The sequence below is a fragment of the Macrotis lagotis genome, chromosome X, assembly GCF_037893015.1.
Source record: "Macrotis lagotis isolate mMagLag1 chromosome X, bilby.v1.9.chrom.fasta, whole genome shotgun sequence".
Classification (NCBI taxonomy): domain Eukaryota; kingdom Metazoa; phylum Chordata; class Mammalia; order Peramelemorphia; family Peramelidae; genus Macrotis; species Macrotis lagotis.
In genome coordinates this window covers 565,208,461-565,225,546 of record NC_133666.1, presented here as the reverse complement: position 1 = coordinate 565,225,546, position 17,086 = coordinate 565,208,461, and the positions used below count along the sequence as shown (strand labels likewise).

The window sequence follows — 17,086 nt, the reverse complement described above, 5'->3', positions numbered from 1 at the left end:
CTGAGAGGAACTGCTTCCATCAAGGTTGATCATCTCAATGTTGTTAATGTGTACATTGTTCTCTTAGTTCTGCTCCCTTAGCTCAGTGTCAGATCCTGTAACTCATTCCATGCCTCTCTAGAGTCTGACCATTTATGGTTTCTTATAGAACAATAGTATTCCATAGTGTTCATATGCCATAACTTGTTTAGCCATTGTACAATTGATAGACATCCCTTCAATTACCAATTCTTTGCCCCTACAAATATGGCTGCTATGAATATTTTGGAACATGTAGGACTTTACCATTTTTTTTATGATTTCTTCTGGATATAGACCTAGAATTGGAATTTCTGGGTCAAGGGGACGGAATGAACATTTTTATTATTCTTTGGGCATAGTTGAATATTGCTCTCCAGAATAGTTGGATCAATGTCCCAATCATTCTACAACCTCTCTAATATTGATCATTTTCCCTTTTTGTCATCTTAGCGAATCTGATAGGTTTGAGGTGATAACTCATAGTTGTTTTAATTTGCATTTCTCTAATCAATCATGATTTTGAGCATTTTTCCCTATATTATATACAGCTTTAATTTCTTCATTTCAAAACTGTCTATTTATATTCTTTGATCACTTATCAATTGGGAAATGACTTGTAACCCTACAAATTTGATATAATTCTCTATATAATTTTAGAAATGAGACCTTTATCAGAACTCCTAGTTGGGAAAATTGTTTTCCGCAATGAAATTTAGTGAGCTTTTAAAATTCTTACCATTATTTATAAATTGTTGCGTTTTTGAGGAGAAATTATAAACAACAGTGCTTAAAGTTATTGTTAAAAGCCTGAAAACAGCTAAACAATTAAAAATCTTCAAACTTCAAAAATAGCATATTTACATGATTTCAGTGTGAGAAATCTTTACCCATCCTTGGTGACTCTGGCATTCAGAACATATTTTCTGAAGGTAGTCAGTGTAAACAATGGGGAAAAATGCTAGATTTGAAGTCAGAGGATCTAGCTATTTGTATGACTTTGAATCAATCAATTAGCCTCTCCATCTCAGATTCTTCTTCTTCTTAATGAGGGTCATAGACTAGATAGTATCCAATATTCCTTCTAATTCTAATATAGTATCTTAAGTTAAAATAGAAAGTAAAAATTTAAGAACTTTGGTGAACTAATTTCCATCTCATATGGCTTAATTGTAGACTACTTAGGAATTTTCATGTGTATTTTTTTCTCCTTTTCTAATCACATTCTTAGTCATGTTATATGTATGTTCTGCATTTGTCATTAATGTGGGTATTCCCTCCACAAATCACAGTTTGTTCATGTATACCTATTCTTATCAACTTTTGTCTGTGTTTTCCCATAAATTCATTACAGTAATCTATTCAATGTATTGGGTTCTATGGAAAAAAATGAGCTTCTCTGTAAATAGTTGTCATTTGCCAAAACTGACTCCTTACTTGCTATATGCCAGCCCCTGGAAATAGAGTGACAAAAAATGAAATTATCATTGCTCTTAAGGAAATTGTATTCCAACAGAGTAAGCAAGTGCATATCAGAATAAATATAAAGAACAATAACAAAGTAGCTTGGGAGGGAGAACATTAACAATTAGAAGGATAAACATGAGGAATGGCTGCATGTTCAAATTACAGGAAAAGAATGAACAATGGAGAACTTTTTATGAGGAGCAGAGTAGAGGCTACTATGGGTAGATTGCAAAGTGCAGAATGAATAATAATGTATATATTTGAAGCTTGGAACCACATTTGCAAAAGTTTCAAATGCTCAAGAGAGGAAGTTCTTTGGTCTGTCCATAGTAGGGACTCACTCAAAGTTTGTATAGAGCAGTGAGTGACATAATCAGATCTGCACTTGAGGAAGTTTACCCTGTTTTCTGTATTAAAGAGACTGGAAAGGAAAGGGACTTGAGGCAGGGAGACCAACTGGGAGGTTACTGTAGTAGAGTAGGTGAGAAGGGTTAACTATTTGAAGTAGAGGAAGTGATCATATACAAGGCTTGTTTTGGAGGATATAAGTGAGATTTAGCAACTAATTTCATATGTGGGGTGAAGGAAAGTGTGAAGTCAAGGATAAGAGTCTGGTCCTGAACCTGGGAAACTGGAAGAATGATAGTACTTCCCATATAAATAGGAAGGTTTGAAAAAAGGTGATTATCAGGGCATAGATAATAAGTTGCATTTTTAGCATGTTGAATTTGAGAGATCTCTGGGATCTAGTATAAAATGATTCACAGACAACTGTCTGTGTGAGTTTAAATTTTAGAAGGAAGGATTAGGGCTGAATTTGTCAGTCTTCTGAAGAGAGATAGAAGCTGATGAAGATGCCTAGAGAGTGTGTGTGTGTGTGTGTGTGTGTGTGTATATATGTATATATGTATATATATATATATATATATATATATATATATATATATATATATATATATAAAGATATAAAGAGAAGAGGAGAGAGGTTCCCACTGAGGTAACAGCATTGGGAATATGAGATAGATGATGATGATGCAGCAAAAAAAAATTGATAAGGAATAGCAAATAAGTAGGAGAACCAGAATAATGTAGAAGCCAGGTCAAAGAATAAGGGATTCAGAGCTAGCGGGAATTGTAGAGTCAGTTTTACAGATCAGGAAGCTGAGGCCAAGAGAGGTTGGATTACACCTTTCTTTCTGACTGCAAGTTCAATTATCTTTTGAATACATTTAAATATACCACCTCTGAGTGGAAAGGAAGTAGCTCAAGACCATGATTGAGATTATCAGAGATTTTTTTTCTGTTTTTCAAGGATAATGAAGATGTGAGTTTGGTAGAGGGAGATATTTGAACAATCTGTTGGTGTCAAGATTAAATTCCAAAATCTGAAATAGTTTTTGATGGAAACGTATTAGTTTGTGGAGGAAAGTAAACCAGAAAATAGGCATGATTCCCTCTAGTCCAAGCTCTGGAAGGTTTGCATTATGTAGAATTTAAACAAGGGAGCCTGCATGTGAATCACATGTTAAACAAAGCAGCTAAGAGTAGCAACCAAGGTAGATTGAGATCAATATGAGTTAACCATAAATGTTCAAGAAAATTTTGGGGAGCCAAAGCACAAGCTTGAATGGAACTATCATAAGTCAGCTCAAAATAAGAAGATAATAAATTAGATTTCCTACTGTGGCATCCAGGCCATATGAGAGAGAGTAAAGAAATTGAGAGTGAGAAATGAGTCCCAAGAGTCTTGAACTGAAGAGAAGTGGAAGAAAAGTAAGTTTAATGATAAAGGGTTCAGTTTTCTGAGGAAATCCTCAGACATCTTCACCTGAGAGAAGGGGAAAACTTAAATGATGAAATAGACAATTTCTTTGAGTAGTGGGCTATGGAATCAGGGAAGAATAAAATTATTGCCTTGCTGAAGTGAGTACCCAAAACTAGTTAAACAACATGAATTGTTGTGTACCCAGAATTTCTAAAAAATTATACCATTTAAGAGGATTCACATTCTATAAATATGAAAGAATTCAGTAAAAATTTTTAAAAATGGAAAATATGAGTACTAAAAAGGCCAGTATTTCATGAAAAGAATTTCAAATGTATATTGCTATAATTTCATGTGTCCAACAAGATTATATTATTGCAAAGGTGCATTTTAACTAGGAGTTAAACTTTTTAGGTACTTTATAAAGTCTAATCTTCTAATTATTCTAATTTAATAATTTTTTGTTGTTCTCTTCCCTTACTTATATTCCTTTAAACATTTTGTACAGATGCAATAATTTATTTAACAATTTAACTTTGCTTGAAATTCAGCATAAAATTCTACATTTTTATGGAGATAAGATATGTGACCATATTTAAAGAGGTTAACTGACTGCATATGAAATTTTTTTGTAATGCATGTTAAGTTATGATTCCAAACAAATAAACTTTGTGGGGTGGCTAGGTGGCGTAGTGGATAAAGCACCGGCCTTGGAGTCAGGAGTACCTGGGTTCAAATCCGCCGACCTCAGACACTTAATAATTACCTAGCTGTGTGACCTTGGGCAAGCCACTTAACCCCATTTGCCTTGCAAAAAACCTAAAAAAAAAAAACCAAATAAACTTTGTATTTTCCTGTGCACAAAAGAATTCTTTCCCCAAATGAATGATATATCATTTGTATGTGCTTTTCTTCAGTTCCTCTTTCAATAACTTTATCTTTTTAGTTACTTATTTCCCTAAACAGACCAACTGGGATTATAAGATCATAATATCATATGTTGCTAGTTGAGAAAGATAACAAAGATCATCTACTCCAATACTTATTTTATTAGATTATACATTTTTCCAGTTAAGAATTATTTTCTCTCTCTATCCTCTCTTTTCCCCCATAGAGAGGCAAAAAAACAAAAACAAAACCTAAATTGTGTAACAAATGTACAATAAAGAAAATAAAATTTCCTCGTTTGACACATGCAAAAATGTGTATTATATACTTTCCATTTTGAATCCATTGTTTCTGTCAGGAGTTGCATCCTTTGATTGTATAGATGAGGTAATTGAAACCTAAGTTAGTTAAGTGATTTATCCAAGGTCACACAGATATCAAGAAGTAAAGCCACTTGATACTTAGAAGGTATGGAGAACTAACTGTGTTTTATATTTATTATTCTATGTTATTTTTCAACATATTCTATATGTTGCTTTTTCCATTTTTCATTACTCTTATCAACTTATGTTTTATTTTTTTTAATTTTTATTTATTTAAGGCAATGGGGTTTGAGTGACTTGTCTAAGGTCACACAGCTAAGCAAGGAGGCTGGATTTGAACTCAAGTCTTCCTGACTCCAGGGCTGGTGCTCTGTTCACTGTGCCACCTAGCTGTCCCTCAACCTATGTTTTCAGAATAAATTTTAAAAATATGCACCATTTTAGGTTTTATTTTTATCTTTCTGACTAAGCTCTTTGTCTTTCAATTCTTTTGTTACTTTAAAGTTTCAAATTCAATGTTAGCATTGCACTGAGGTGGTCATAGAAGGCATCATAAGAACAATGGGAAAATTCACATGTAAGCAGTAATATAATAGCTCATAGGAAGATTAGTCTATCCATTAATTCCTGCTTTGAACCTCATCTTAAACCTCCATGCCCTCATTCTTTTATCTCGACAAATGTCATTTAGAAAAAAAAATCTCTGCAAAATCACTGTAAAGTTTTATTTGTTTTCATCAATGACCTAAGCAATCAGTAAAAATAAGTCCTAATAAGAATTAGGTCAGTCACCTAATTATCAATTCAACATGAAATCATTACGAAGAATCTTCTTTCTGTGTTGAGCTTTCTGTATTGGGTTTCAGAGGAATCTGCAATCTGGGCAAACTAATTTGTAGAATCAACTATCCTTTTGTTTAATAGATAGCCAGAAGTTATACCAATTATGTGTACATGTGTAGTTGTGTGGTAATCCTGTTTAAGCTTCTCTGATCTTTTATTTTTAAAGCCCAGAATCAATCCAAATTTTTATTTTATAAAAAAATTAAATCTATTTGAAGGTTGTTCAAAAAGTTCTGAACATTCTCATGTGGCTATAAGTTTAGACGCCAGTTAATGATTGCTTTTCTTTTGATTGTATGGTGGTAAATTGGGGACTGAGAATGATTTAAAAGGGACAGTATTAATAGATATGAAAAGGAAGAATTACAATTTTGGTCATTAGCATTCTGTGAGAATAATGATTTCAAATGAAGTGTTTCTTACTCTGAATTTCTTTTTCTTTAAAAAAAATTTAGGATGCAGAATAGAAAACTGTGACTCTTGCTTTAGCAAAGACTTTTGTACGAAGTGCAAAGCAGGTTTTTACTTGCACAGAGGCCGCTGTTTTCATGAATGTCCTGATGGTTTTGCACCATTAGAAGAAACCATGGAATGTGTTGGTGAGTGGTCTTTAATTTCTTCCAAAACTGTAGCTCCTTTCAAAACCTGTGTCTTTATAAAATTGGATGGATTGATTTCTCATTGTCCACTTGAACTCCATTGTTAATTAATACTAAAATTGATGAGTTGTGTTGATTTACTGAATTATTGAGTTGAATATTCTCAGGCATTTTTGATATTCTGCTGATAGCTAATAATGGCTTGTTTGCTTATAGAAAGTAATTATTAGCTATTAGTTTAAAGTTTATTATCTAAGCAATATATGTATTTCTTTTTAGCTCAATAAAATAATAGTAACTGTTCTCAAAGAGGTATTTTTTCATTTTTATTTTCTTTTAAAATTTTCAGGTATAGCACTTCAGTTAAGCCTTCTTCTTTGGGACTCCAAATTCCAAAAGTTTTGTTATTCCATCATTGCAGAATTTCAACTGCATGAAAATCATGCATTTTTATTAAAAGTATAAACTATGGTTGGTTGTATCCACATAAAATATCATACATCAGGCCTTCCAGTGGAATGTAAGCTTCTGAAGAGCAAAATTATTTTTTTCTTTCTTTTTCTTTTCTTTTTTTTAAAAATTTGTCCCATTTCCCCAGGGATTTGAGAAATTCTTGCTGAATGAATAAATCATTCTATATGGTAATACTATCTTCATCATTGTTTAATAAATTTAAATTCTTAGGATAAGAAATTTGTAATACAAACTTCCCATGTATTACTTTTGTTAATAATCATATAAAAACAAAATATCACAGAGATATTCAGAATTATTATATTCTGCAGTTGGAATTTAGAGACCAACTAATTTCTAGATTTTGATTTAAGAATTTTATTTCAATCAGAAATAAAGTAAATTTTTCTCTTGATTTTCATTTTTATGATTACATGATGAATTTGGGATGATACACACTGTTCTTAGCACATAGTGTTGCCTAAAAAACCTTTATTGGAGTGGCTAAGATACATATATATATATATATATACACATATATATATATATATATATATATATATATATATATATATACACACATATATGCTTTAAAATGGTACCTCTGAAAGATTGTGTACAGAAAGGCTTACCACTGGGGGCAAATAACCTTCTTAAAAATTGTGGGAAAGCATGTGTGCCCAGAGAAATTTATACATATATATATATATAATTGTGTTTGTAAATGTATATATGTGTGTAGATGGTGCAATGATGAAGGGGGGGGGTTGGAGAAAGAGTGTGTGAGAGAGATTTAAAATATCCCTAAATAAAGTTATTAATTTAGAGATTTAAAATATCCCTAAATAAAGTAGATGGACAGGGTCAGTCTGTGTCAAAATGTAACTTGTCTTTGTCTCAACAGAAGGATGTGAGGTGGGTCCTTGGAGTGAGTGGGGAACTTGTAGCAGAAACAACCGAACATGTGGATTTAAATGGGGTCTGGAAACAAGAACACGACAAATTGTTAAGAAGCCAGCAAAAGACACAATACCATGTCCAACCATTGCTGAATCCAGAAGATGTAAAATGGCTATGAGGCATTGTCCAGGAGGTAAGATTTCATGGATTTCATTCATTTTTTCGATGAATTGTTTTTTCTGTAGTAACCATATTACAGGAAGTATGGGTTAGTGGATTGACTGTTAGAAAGAAGCAGGCAAAGTTTAGTTCAAATAATATCTCCCACTTATTAGCTATGTGACAATGAGGAGCATCTGAATCTCATTCTATCACTTGTGATATCTACTTCAAGTTGTTATTAAGTGAAATAATCTATGAAAAGTTCTATGAATTTCCATCCATGGCGAATGTACCTGTTAAGAAGGAACTGAATTCATCTAATACAGTGTTAATTTATCTTGGAATGAATATAGTGCAAGGTGAAGCTCATGAAAAGTCTTAAGACTTCCAAGAAAATGGATTCTAATTAAATTTGGGTTTGGTAGCTATTATTTATGAAGACATGACTAACAGTTAAAGTCATTAAATTAATGAGGTTTATGTAATGTGTGAATAGTCCCTATTATCATTTATTGAATATTCATTAAAACTATGTGTGTATTTGACATTAATTTGATTTTTTAAAAAATACTTTTTGGGAAATTAGCCTATTTCTTGTTTCCTTGTGTCCATCTATTGATTAGTAATTTTATAAATTACTACAAAGTACAATAGGAATTTTTAAAAATCAACATTTTGTTAAGAAAGAAACCAAAACTTTAACATTAAATGCAGTAGGGGTGCTGGAACAACCAGTGGTCCCTGCTATCAGCTGTATCATTAATATATATGCCTGGCTTAATTCTGAGAATGGCAATTGGGTCAAGAAAAAATTGTTCATCTAGTCTATTTGTTGTAGCATCTAACCTTAGAGGGTTTTGTTTCTGGTGTTTTTTGTTTGCATTTGGCAATTCATGAATTTTTTTTAACTTCATGTCTATAGCAAGAAGTGAACATATCTATCAACATTTTTTTAAAAAATCATTTTACATTGGGGCTGCTAGGTGGCACAGTGAATAAAGCATCGGCCCTGGAGTCAGGAGTACCTGGGTTCAAATCCGGTCTCAGACACTTAATAATTACCTAGCTGTGTGGCCTTGGGCAAGCCACTTAACCCCATTTGCCTTGCAAAAACCTAAAAAAAATCATTTTACATTGTTTCATATGTTATATCCATAATCCATGGAGAACTCAATTTTTTTAAGGGAGACATCTACCTAGATTGTAAGGCCTTTTGGATCCAAATCCAGAAGTTCTCCTGTAATTTGTAGTTTGCTATTCTATTTGGATTCTCTATTTAGTCATTGAAAATAAACTTTATTCATCTGTTTCTTATACTCACAAGGATGGTGTTGTTCAAATAAATTGGGTGACTTTCATTCAGAATATAAAAATATTTTCTTATGAAACTAATAAGTTACCTCTTGCATAGCTGAGGATATTTAACCTGCAGCCTTGAGACTGAAAACAAATGTGAAGTATCCAGGTATTGAGAATAAAGGCCTGCTTTGTAATATATTGTTTATATAACATCCTTTCCCCCCTCTCAGCAGTTCTGTGCCCCATTGTGGTCCAAATTAATAACAAGAATCACTCGCCAAAAAGGCTTTCTAAGCAAACATGTTGTGTTCAAATAAAGCATGATATTTTGTTGCAGACTTCATCTTAAAACACTGTGATAGAAATAAAAATGTTGTAAGATAACAGTTAGATTACTGAACTGTAACATTCATTGAAAATTTTAGTAGTTTGTCTAAACTGGTATTAGCAGTACACTATCTTAATTGAAAAATAAATCTAACACTACTCTGAGAGTGCCGAGTAGACAGCATAGATTTTTTAAAACAATAAATGAGTTAACTAAGTTAAAGACTTTTGCCTTGATTTTTTTATCCTAGAATTTAATATCCCTGTCTCACCTTTCAATTTATTTGAAAGAATTTTCTATCATCTTTTTTAAAAAATTATATCACTATAGTTTCTAGACAATACCACAAATACCAAGATAGTCCAATTAAAGGAAATTGTCAGCCTCCTTAAAAGTGGCTAGTACTATTTTGCAAGTTCTGCACAAATTAACTTGTTTTAATTCAAATTGCATTGGGGAATAAAAACTGAAAGCTTCACACAAGTGCAAAAAAAATACTACATGAAAAATAGAAATAAATTTTAAATGTAAACAGTCACTGATTTGAATCAGCATAATTCCTAAAAAGTGTCCCTTCTTGCCCCAGGAGAGAAGGGAAAGGTCTTTGCTTCCCTGGGTCATGGTGATTAATGGAAAAACAGAAAAGAAAATCACTTTATCCCATTCTCCATCTTGATCTGATTTCACTGAGCTGCTTTGACAAACCATGCAAAAATGTGAAGCCTAATCAGTTTGGGACTATGGGCATTTTTCAGAATTTTCCAACATATGTATGGATTTTCTGCTGTTACATCCAATCTTAACCTGATTGTGCACAAACCCAGCCTTAACCTCTCTTCACATTAAACACTGTAATATTAGAATCAGCTGCTTACAATTACTTGCAGACATAAGTTATAGGTCACCATGATGGAATATTCACTTTAAGTGCATAAGATGTTACCTTAAAAAGCTATTATGCAATGAGAATGTAAAGTGCCTCAAAAGTGCTTGCTTTCCCCCTCCCCCCTTTAAACTCAGGATAAAGTTCTGTTAATTGTCAGTTAGAATACACATTTACATTTTTTTCTGCTCCATTTTTTAGAGCACAGAGAGATGTGAACAATATGTTAAGAACTTATCCCTATAAGGTAATTGGTATAGAAAGTATGTATTACGGATCTGTATAATCAAATTTACCTTTTTTTTAGAAAAGCTAGTTACTTCTTTTTCTGTCTTTTCATTTAAAAAAATTATTTTGCCACTTGTCTCCTTTAATTGAAAACTGGTTTGCTGTCTCCCTTTTATATGAAAAAAAACATTGACTTAAGAGCTGGGAAAGTTGGGTTCTAATCTCAGCTCTGCACTAATGAGATCTATGACTGACCGTAGACAATCATTTAATCTTTCTGGATCTCATTTTCCTTATCTGCTGAAAGAGAGTGTTGGATTTCATAATCTCTAGAGTCTCTTCCAATATTAAAATCCTATGCTTCTGTGATTCTTAGCCAAGTATTGTAAGTAGCAGGTTCTGTGACTGTCATCTAGGAGACGGGAAGGCAATTCTCAACTAGTGGTCTGGAACATTTTCCAGGAATGAACTAATATAGTTGCCAAGTAATCCACAGCTCATAGTTTTCACTCTCCTTCTTTAGGAAGGTCTCTGCCTTGTGCACTCAGTTCTAAGATTAAACAGAATTCCATCTTAGATATACATGTGGCATCCTGTTAAACTGTTAAAGCCTGCAAAAGATATGTTGCTGTGTCCAACTATTGCTGAGTTTAGCAAGATAAGCAAGGAGATGGAGAAAGATCAAAGAAAAAATAAATAGAGAAGAAAAAGACAATATCATGTAGGATATTTCTCACAGAGGAAAAAATTGCATGACAAAGGAAAGACAAAGAAGTCAACAAAGAAATGAGTTGTTTGATTACATAACTAAAAGGGATAATTTGGAAACTGATTCTGGTAAATGATTCTGGTAAAATGATTCTGGTTATTGTAATATGTAGGACTAATAAAGTAATAGCTAATTTAGGTTATATAATTTCATCTTGAAGTTAATGAATTTCTAGCTCCATTAGATTGTGCATTAGTAGCATTAAAGAATTGAGATACACCTGTTGGTCACTACAAATAATCAGGAACATTAACAGAAAAATTATGTAAAGGTAGACCTAGATAATTAACCAGATCAAAGAAAGTTTTGTAAGCTAGGAACTTGAGCAACAGTGAAAGAAAGAAATGCTGCTAGGTAGAGCTTTACCAGATGTGATATACTTAATTCCTTTGCTTACCACAAGGACTGGCAGCTATTTTCTTTTTAAGGTTTTTTGCAAGGCAATGGGGTTAAGTGACTTGCCCAAGGCCACATAGCTAGGTAATTATTCAGTGTCTGAGGACAGATTTGAACTCAGGTACTCCTGACTCCAGGGCTGGTGCTCTATCCCCTGAGCCACCTAGCCACCCCCTATTGGCAGCTATTTTCAACTCTTCTTTAAGTCTTCACTACTCTCGGTTGTGAAATTTTCATTTTTCCATGACAGTCTAATTTTTGGTCTATGGGAAAATTGGCTTCATTTTTTTAAATAAAATTTCTTTGAGGAATAAATTTGTTGTAACATCTCTTCCATAAACCTGGAGATACTTACAGCACAGATCCTAAGATCATTAATCTAGGGTTTAAAAGAATGTCAAAATTCATCTGATTCAACCTCCTCATTTTATAAAGGAGCAAACTGAGGTCTAAGGATGTTAAATGACTTGCTTGGGGACATATTGATAGTAGGCAACAAGGGTGAAATTTGAACTCCAGCCCTTTGTCTCCATAAAGTACTATACTTCTTTGTATAACATTGCCTTGTAACCATGGTATTATGGAATTTGAATTGGAAAAGAGATCTGTCTAGTTCAGTTCCTTAATTTAATGAATGAAAAAAATAAGGCATGTAGAGTTCAAGTTACCAAATCACATAATTCATAACAGAATTAGGATGGAACCTAGGTAGCCACAGTTCCTGCAACAGTAATAACACTTACCCTATGTCAGACACTCAGATTTGTGTTTTGCAAATATTATCTTATTTGATTCTTCAAAAAATTCTGTGGTACATAATAAAGATGAGGAAATTAGACAAACAGAGGGTAAGTGACTTGTCTAGGGGTAACATAGCTAGCAAGTATCCAAAATCAGTTTTGAACTCAGGTCTTCCCTGAATCCAGTCTGATATTTTGCCCCTGTGCCACCTTTTTGTTCCTTGTCCAGGTCCCCTGATATCAATAATAGAGAGAAATGTGATCTAGTCTTGTTCTTTTCTCTGTAAAATAAGGAATAGAAATAAGATCAAAAGCCAATCAATTTGACTTGATAAATAGTGCATATTTACTTTATCTAAAGCTCTGTGCTAGACCAAGGGACCAAATAGGAACATATGGAGGATTCTGAGACAATTAAGATTCATTTACCATCCAGAAGAGGAAATATGATGGATAGATACACAAATAACTAGAGTTTGGTTAGGGGGGAAAAAGATCACATCTGGTTCAGGTTGGGGAGGATCAGGAAGAAGGTAGCATTTTCAAAGTGAAGTCAAGGCTCTTTCCTGATCATGACTTTCAGGTAGCCCAATAATTTTTAAGTTGCCTCTCTAGATCTGTTTTTTCCCAGATCTGTTGTTTTTACAATAGGTTATTTCATGTTTTATTCTAGTTTTTCATTCTTTTGATATTGCTTTATTGTATCTTGATTCCTCGCATTGTCATCAGCTTCCTTTAGTTCCATTCTACATTTGAAGGATTTATTTTCTTCAGAGAACTTTCTTATCTCCTTTTCTATCTGACCAATTCTGCTTTTTAAGGTATTTTTCTCCTCATTAACTTTTTGAACTGTTTTTTCCATTTGACCTAAACTAGTTTTTAGTGTATTATTTTCTTCAGCAATTTTTGGATCTCCTTGACTAAGCTGTTAACTTGGTTTTCATGTTTTTCCTGCATCTCTCTCATTTCTCTTCCCAATTTTTCCTCTACCCCCACCCCCTTACTTGATTTTCAAAATCTTTTTTTTTTGAGCTCTGAAATAGCCTGAGACCAACTTCTTTATTTCCTGGAGGCTTTAGATGTAGAAGCTGGAACTTTCTTGTCTTCTGAGTATATGTTTTGGTCCTCCATGGGACCAAAGTAATTGTCTATGGTCAGGTTCCTTTTTTTCTGTTTACTCATTTCCCCAGCCTGTGCCTGATTTGGGGTGCTTCCCAAGTTTTTGAGTATTACTGGGACACCCTACAAGGACCTCAGTATGTGAGGCTCTTACTGCTCTCCTGCCTGTGCTCTGGTCTGTGGATGGCAATGGGGGCTCCCAGACTGCAACCAGGGTGTGAATATGGACAAAGCACAAAAGTCCTATCCAAGGGCCAGAGGAGAGACCTCGACAGTCTCCCCCCACCCCCTTACCTTCCATGTTTTGAGCACTTTGGAAACAGCTGCTGGGTGGCTCCCTGCCTGGTGGCTCTATGGGCCTGCTTCTGTTTCCTGGGATTTGTGCTGTGCTGAGGGCCATAGCTATGTTGATGGCTGAACTTGTGCTGAGGGCCACACTAGCTCCCACTCACTCTGGCAGAGGTTTCCCTGCTGATCTTCCAAGTTGTGCTTGGTGTTCTCTGGGTTTCCAGGTCAGGAAACTGCTTCTGCTGTCAGGAGCTGGCATTCACTGTGACCTGGGTGTCTAGGTGCCCAGCAGGGCTGTTCCTGAAAGACTGGAGCTCCCTCCCTCTGGTATGAAATCCTGATTGTGCTGCCACCCCCTCAACCCCCCATGGAACAAAGTTTTCCCATGATTTTCCAGGTTACCTTGGGCTGAAGTATTACCTCACTGGATCTTTCTGTAGGTTCTATCTCTCGAAACTTTAGTTAGAGCCATAATTTTAAGGTTTTGGAATATTTTTGAGAGAGCTCCTAGGAAAGGCTGTTCTCATGCCACCATCTTGGCTCCACCAAGAGGTAGCATTTTATTCTGTTGGATAGAATGGTTTTATCATATGGATATAAGAGCTGGATGATATAGACTATCTGCACAAAAGTTAGAAGTACTAGAAAAAGCAGATGATTGTAAAACTATGGAAAATGTTCCCAAGAACATTGAGAAGTATAGTTTGCCTAGAATATAGGAGAATGGTGGGGGTAGAACAAGGAAAGTAAGGGGAGCCACAGCATTAAGAGCCTTTAAATATAGGAGCTTTAAACTTTATTCCATTGCTACTCAGAAACCATTGAAGATTTCCATATGGAGTATTAATATGATCAAATCTATGCTTTAAGAAGTCCTGTAGTTGTGTGTGATTTAGATTAGAATAGGGCAGATCAGTGAGGAGGTTATTGCCACAACTAAAAAAGAGTCTGACTTAGGGTCATGGGAAAAAATGAGAATGTATATGAAAGATGTTTCAGAGTCAAAATTAATAAGACCCAACTAACTCCTGGGGTCATAGACCTAGAACTGGAAAGGATCTCAAATCCCATCTAGACCAAATTCCTTATATTATAGATGAGAAATTGAGGCACAGAGAAGTTAAGTGACTTGCTTGTGGTCACAGATACTAAGTAGGAGGAGGGAAAGAAATGAGAATCTGAATTCAAATCCACTATGCTTTATCTAGAAAGTGTATATAATGTGAAATTAAAGATTTGAGCCTGAAAGACCAATGGTAGTGGGTGAGAATACCATTAATAGAAACAGGGGAGTCAGGAGGAAAGCAAAAAGGGGTTTTAGAAGAGAAGAGTAGATGCTTGGGTTTGCACATGGAAATATAGTATACTGACAAGATTTAAATTAGATATGTCAGACAGATACTTGTGATTTTGGGACTCAAGAAAAAGGTCATAGGATCATAGATTTAGAATTAGAAGCCATCTTTAGAGGACATCTGGTTGAATTCTTTCTTTTTATAAATGAGGAAATGGAGGCACAGAGAGGTTGATGGCTTTTCCAGAGTCACATAACTATTGATTATTTAAACCCAGGTATTTCTGATTCCATGTCTAGTTCCCTATCTTCTAAACTGGACTTTCTTTAGTCAGAACTGGAGGAAAAGGTTTTTGATTACTACCACAGAGGGACTAGTTGAGCAGGTGATTGGATATGCTCATTGGTGGGGGAGAGGAAAGAAGGAAAGAACGGAACCCAAAGAATGACTGAATTTAGTGGATGGGAGGAAAAGGAGATATCGTGTAAATTTTCAGAGAAAGAAGGAAGAAATTAATATTAAGTTAGGGAAACCAAAGGAGGAGAGCATCATGAAAGTAGTATTTTAAATATTAAATGTTGCCGAAAGATAAAGTATAAGAACTAAGGAAAGGTCATTGGTAAGTTTGGACTTGAACTATTTGATTAAAGAACTGAGTGAGAAAAGCCAAATTCCAAGTTCTTAGGAGGGAATGGGTTTGAGTAGGTGGAGTCAACTCATAATAACCTTTGTGTTTTCTAGAATTTCAGTGAAGTAGAGAACTTTTTAGTTGTTGCTCTATTCTATTTATTTTGTTCCAAAGCAACCTCTGATTTATATATCTACTAAGTGATAGTCTTAAAACTCAGATATGACATTATAATACTCCTCTAAAATCTCCAGTGGTTTCATTTGCTTCTGGCAAATATTCATATGCATGAATTTATGAGTCTATTTATACCTACATTTCCCCAGTACATTTAAAGTCCTTAAATATCTGGTTATAGTCTCCCTTTCCAAATTTTTTACAGTTAGGATCACAGATCTAGAGAGAACAGGGAATTTGCAGGTTACTCAGTCTAATACTCTCATTTTGCAGATGAAGAAAATAAGTTCTTGGAGAATTTAGGCAGTTGTCCAAGATGACCCAAGTAGAAAAGGGGCAAAGTCAACTGTTGCACTTATTTCTAGTGATGCCATTTTCAGCTCTCTAGGTTGAACACTTTTCTCTGTACCTTTCTCTTCATGTACTCTAGCATACTTGCTATTCCTCACACATGTTTCTTTACCCATTTTTATGCCTCTGTGTCTTTTCTTTCTTGTTCTGGGATCACATCCTTATTTGTCTTATAATCTCTAGAATCTATCAAAACCAATGTTCCTTTCCCCCCAATAGTTGTTTTGTATTTTGAATATACTTAAATGTGTATGCATTATCGCCATAAATAAGATATAAACTCTTTGAGAGCAGAAACAATTTTGTTACTGTAATTATATTCCTAGTACATGTCACATGGGCATCAAGAGATGCAGTGGATAGAATGCTAGGCCTGGAGTCAAGAAGACTCATTTTCATTAGTTCGAATGTGACCTTAAGATACTTACTAGCTGTGGGATCCTGGGCAGGTCATTTAATCATTTTGCCTCAGTTTTCTCATCTGTAAAATGAACTGGAAGAGGAAATGGCAAACCACCCTACTATCATTGCCAGGAAAGTCCAAAATGGAATCCCAAAGAGTCAGGTATGGCTAAAACAACAATAACAACACCTGGCACCCAAATTTAGTTTTTGATATACCTGATCCAGTTCTAATTTGGAAAAAAATGATTTTGGGGGGGGTGAGGGAAAAAGCCATGAAGCTTCCATGATAACCAGGTTACTGAGACAAAAGAGTGAGCCTTGTTCTCATATACTTTTGGAAGTAGCCACTTTGCAATCTTTGTGAGTGAAATTGAAAAATTAATGTTGGATCTTTAGTACTTTCCATTCTCAGTCTGGAGATTGGTTGCTATGCTACTCAGTTCTAGGTCTGCTTCCCTGCTTCATGGGTCACATACTGGTGCTTTTCAACAGGAACCCCACCCCTGTCTCTGATTGCTTTTTGCCAGAATGGTCTGTCTGCTCCTTACCCTACCCATTTCAACCTTCACAACTTGTTAAATTCCTTCAGGTGGGGCTTTGGCAAAGCTTCATGTTTATTTCTGGCCACTGATCTTTGGGCTGCCTTATAGTTAAGCTTCAGACCTAAAATTTGTTAGTATTAATAATCATCAACATTTATCTATTTTCTTTTAATTTGTAGAGACATTTAAACATGAAATCTTAAATTATGTTATTTTGATT

At 34.5% G+C, this 17,086-nt stretch overlaps 1 protein-coding gene across 1 annotated transcript in view; it reads left to right on the top strand.

Annotated features, from left to right (window-relative positions):
- RSPO2 (R-spondin 2) overlaps positions 1-17,086 on the top strand; it is a 234,721-nt gene that overhangs the window by 140,015 nt on the left and 77,620 nt on the right. Inside the window, exons 4-5 of the mRNA XM_074201113.1 lie at positions 5,760-5,903; positions 7,261-7,449. Of these exons, the coding sequence (XP_074057214.1) occupies positions 5,760-5,903; positions 7,261-7,449 (333 nt within the window). The remainder of the gene's footprint in view (positions 1-5,759; positions 5,904-7,260; positions 7,450-17,086) is intronic.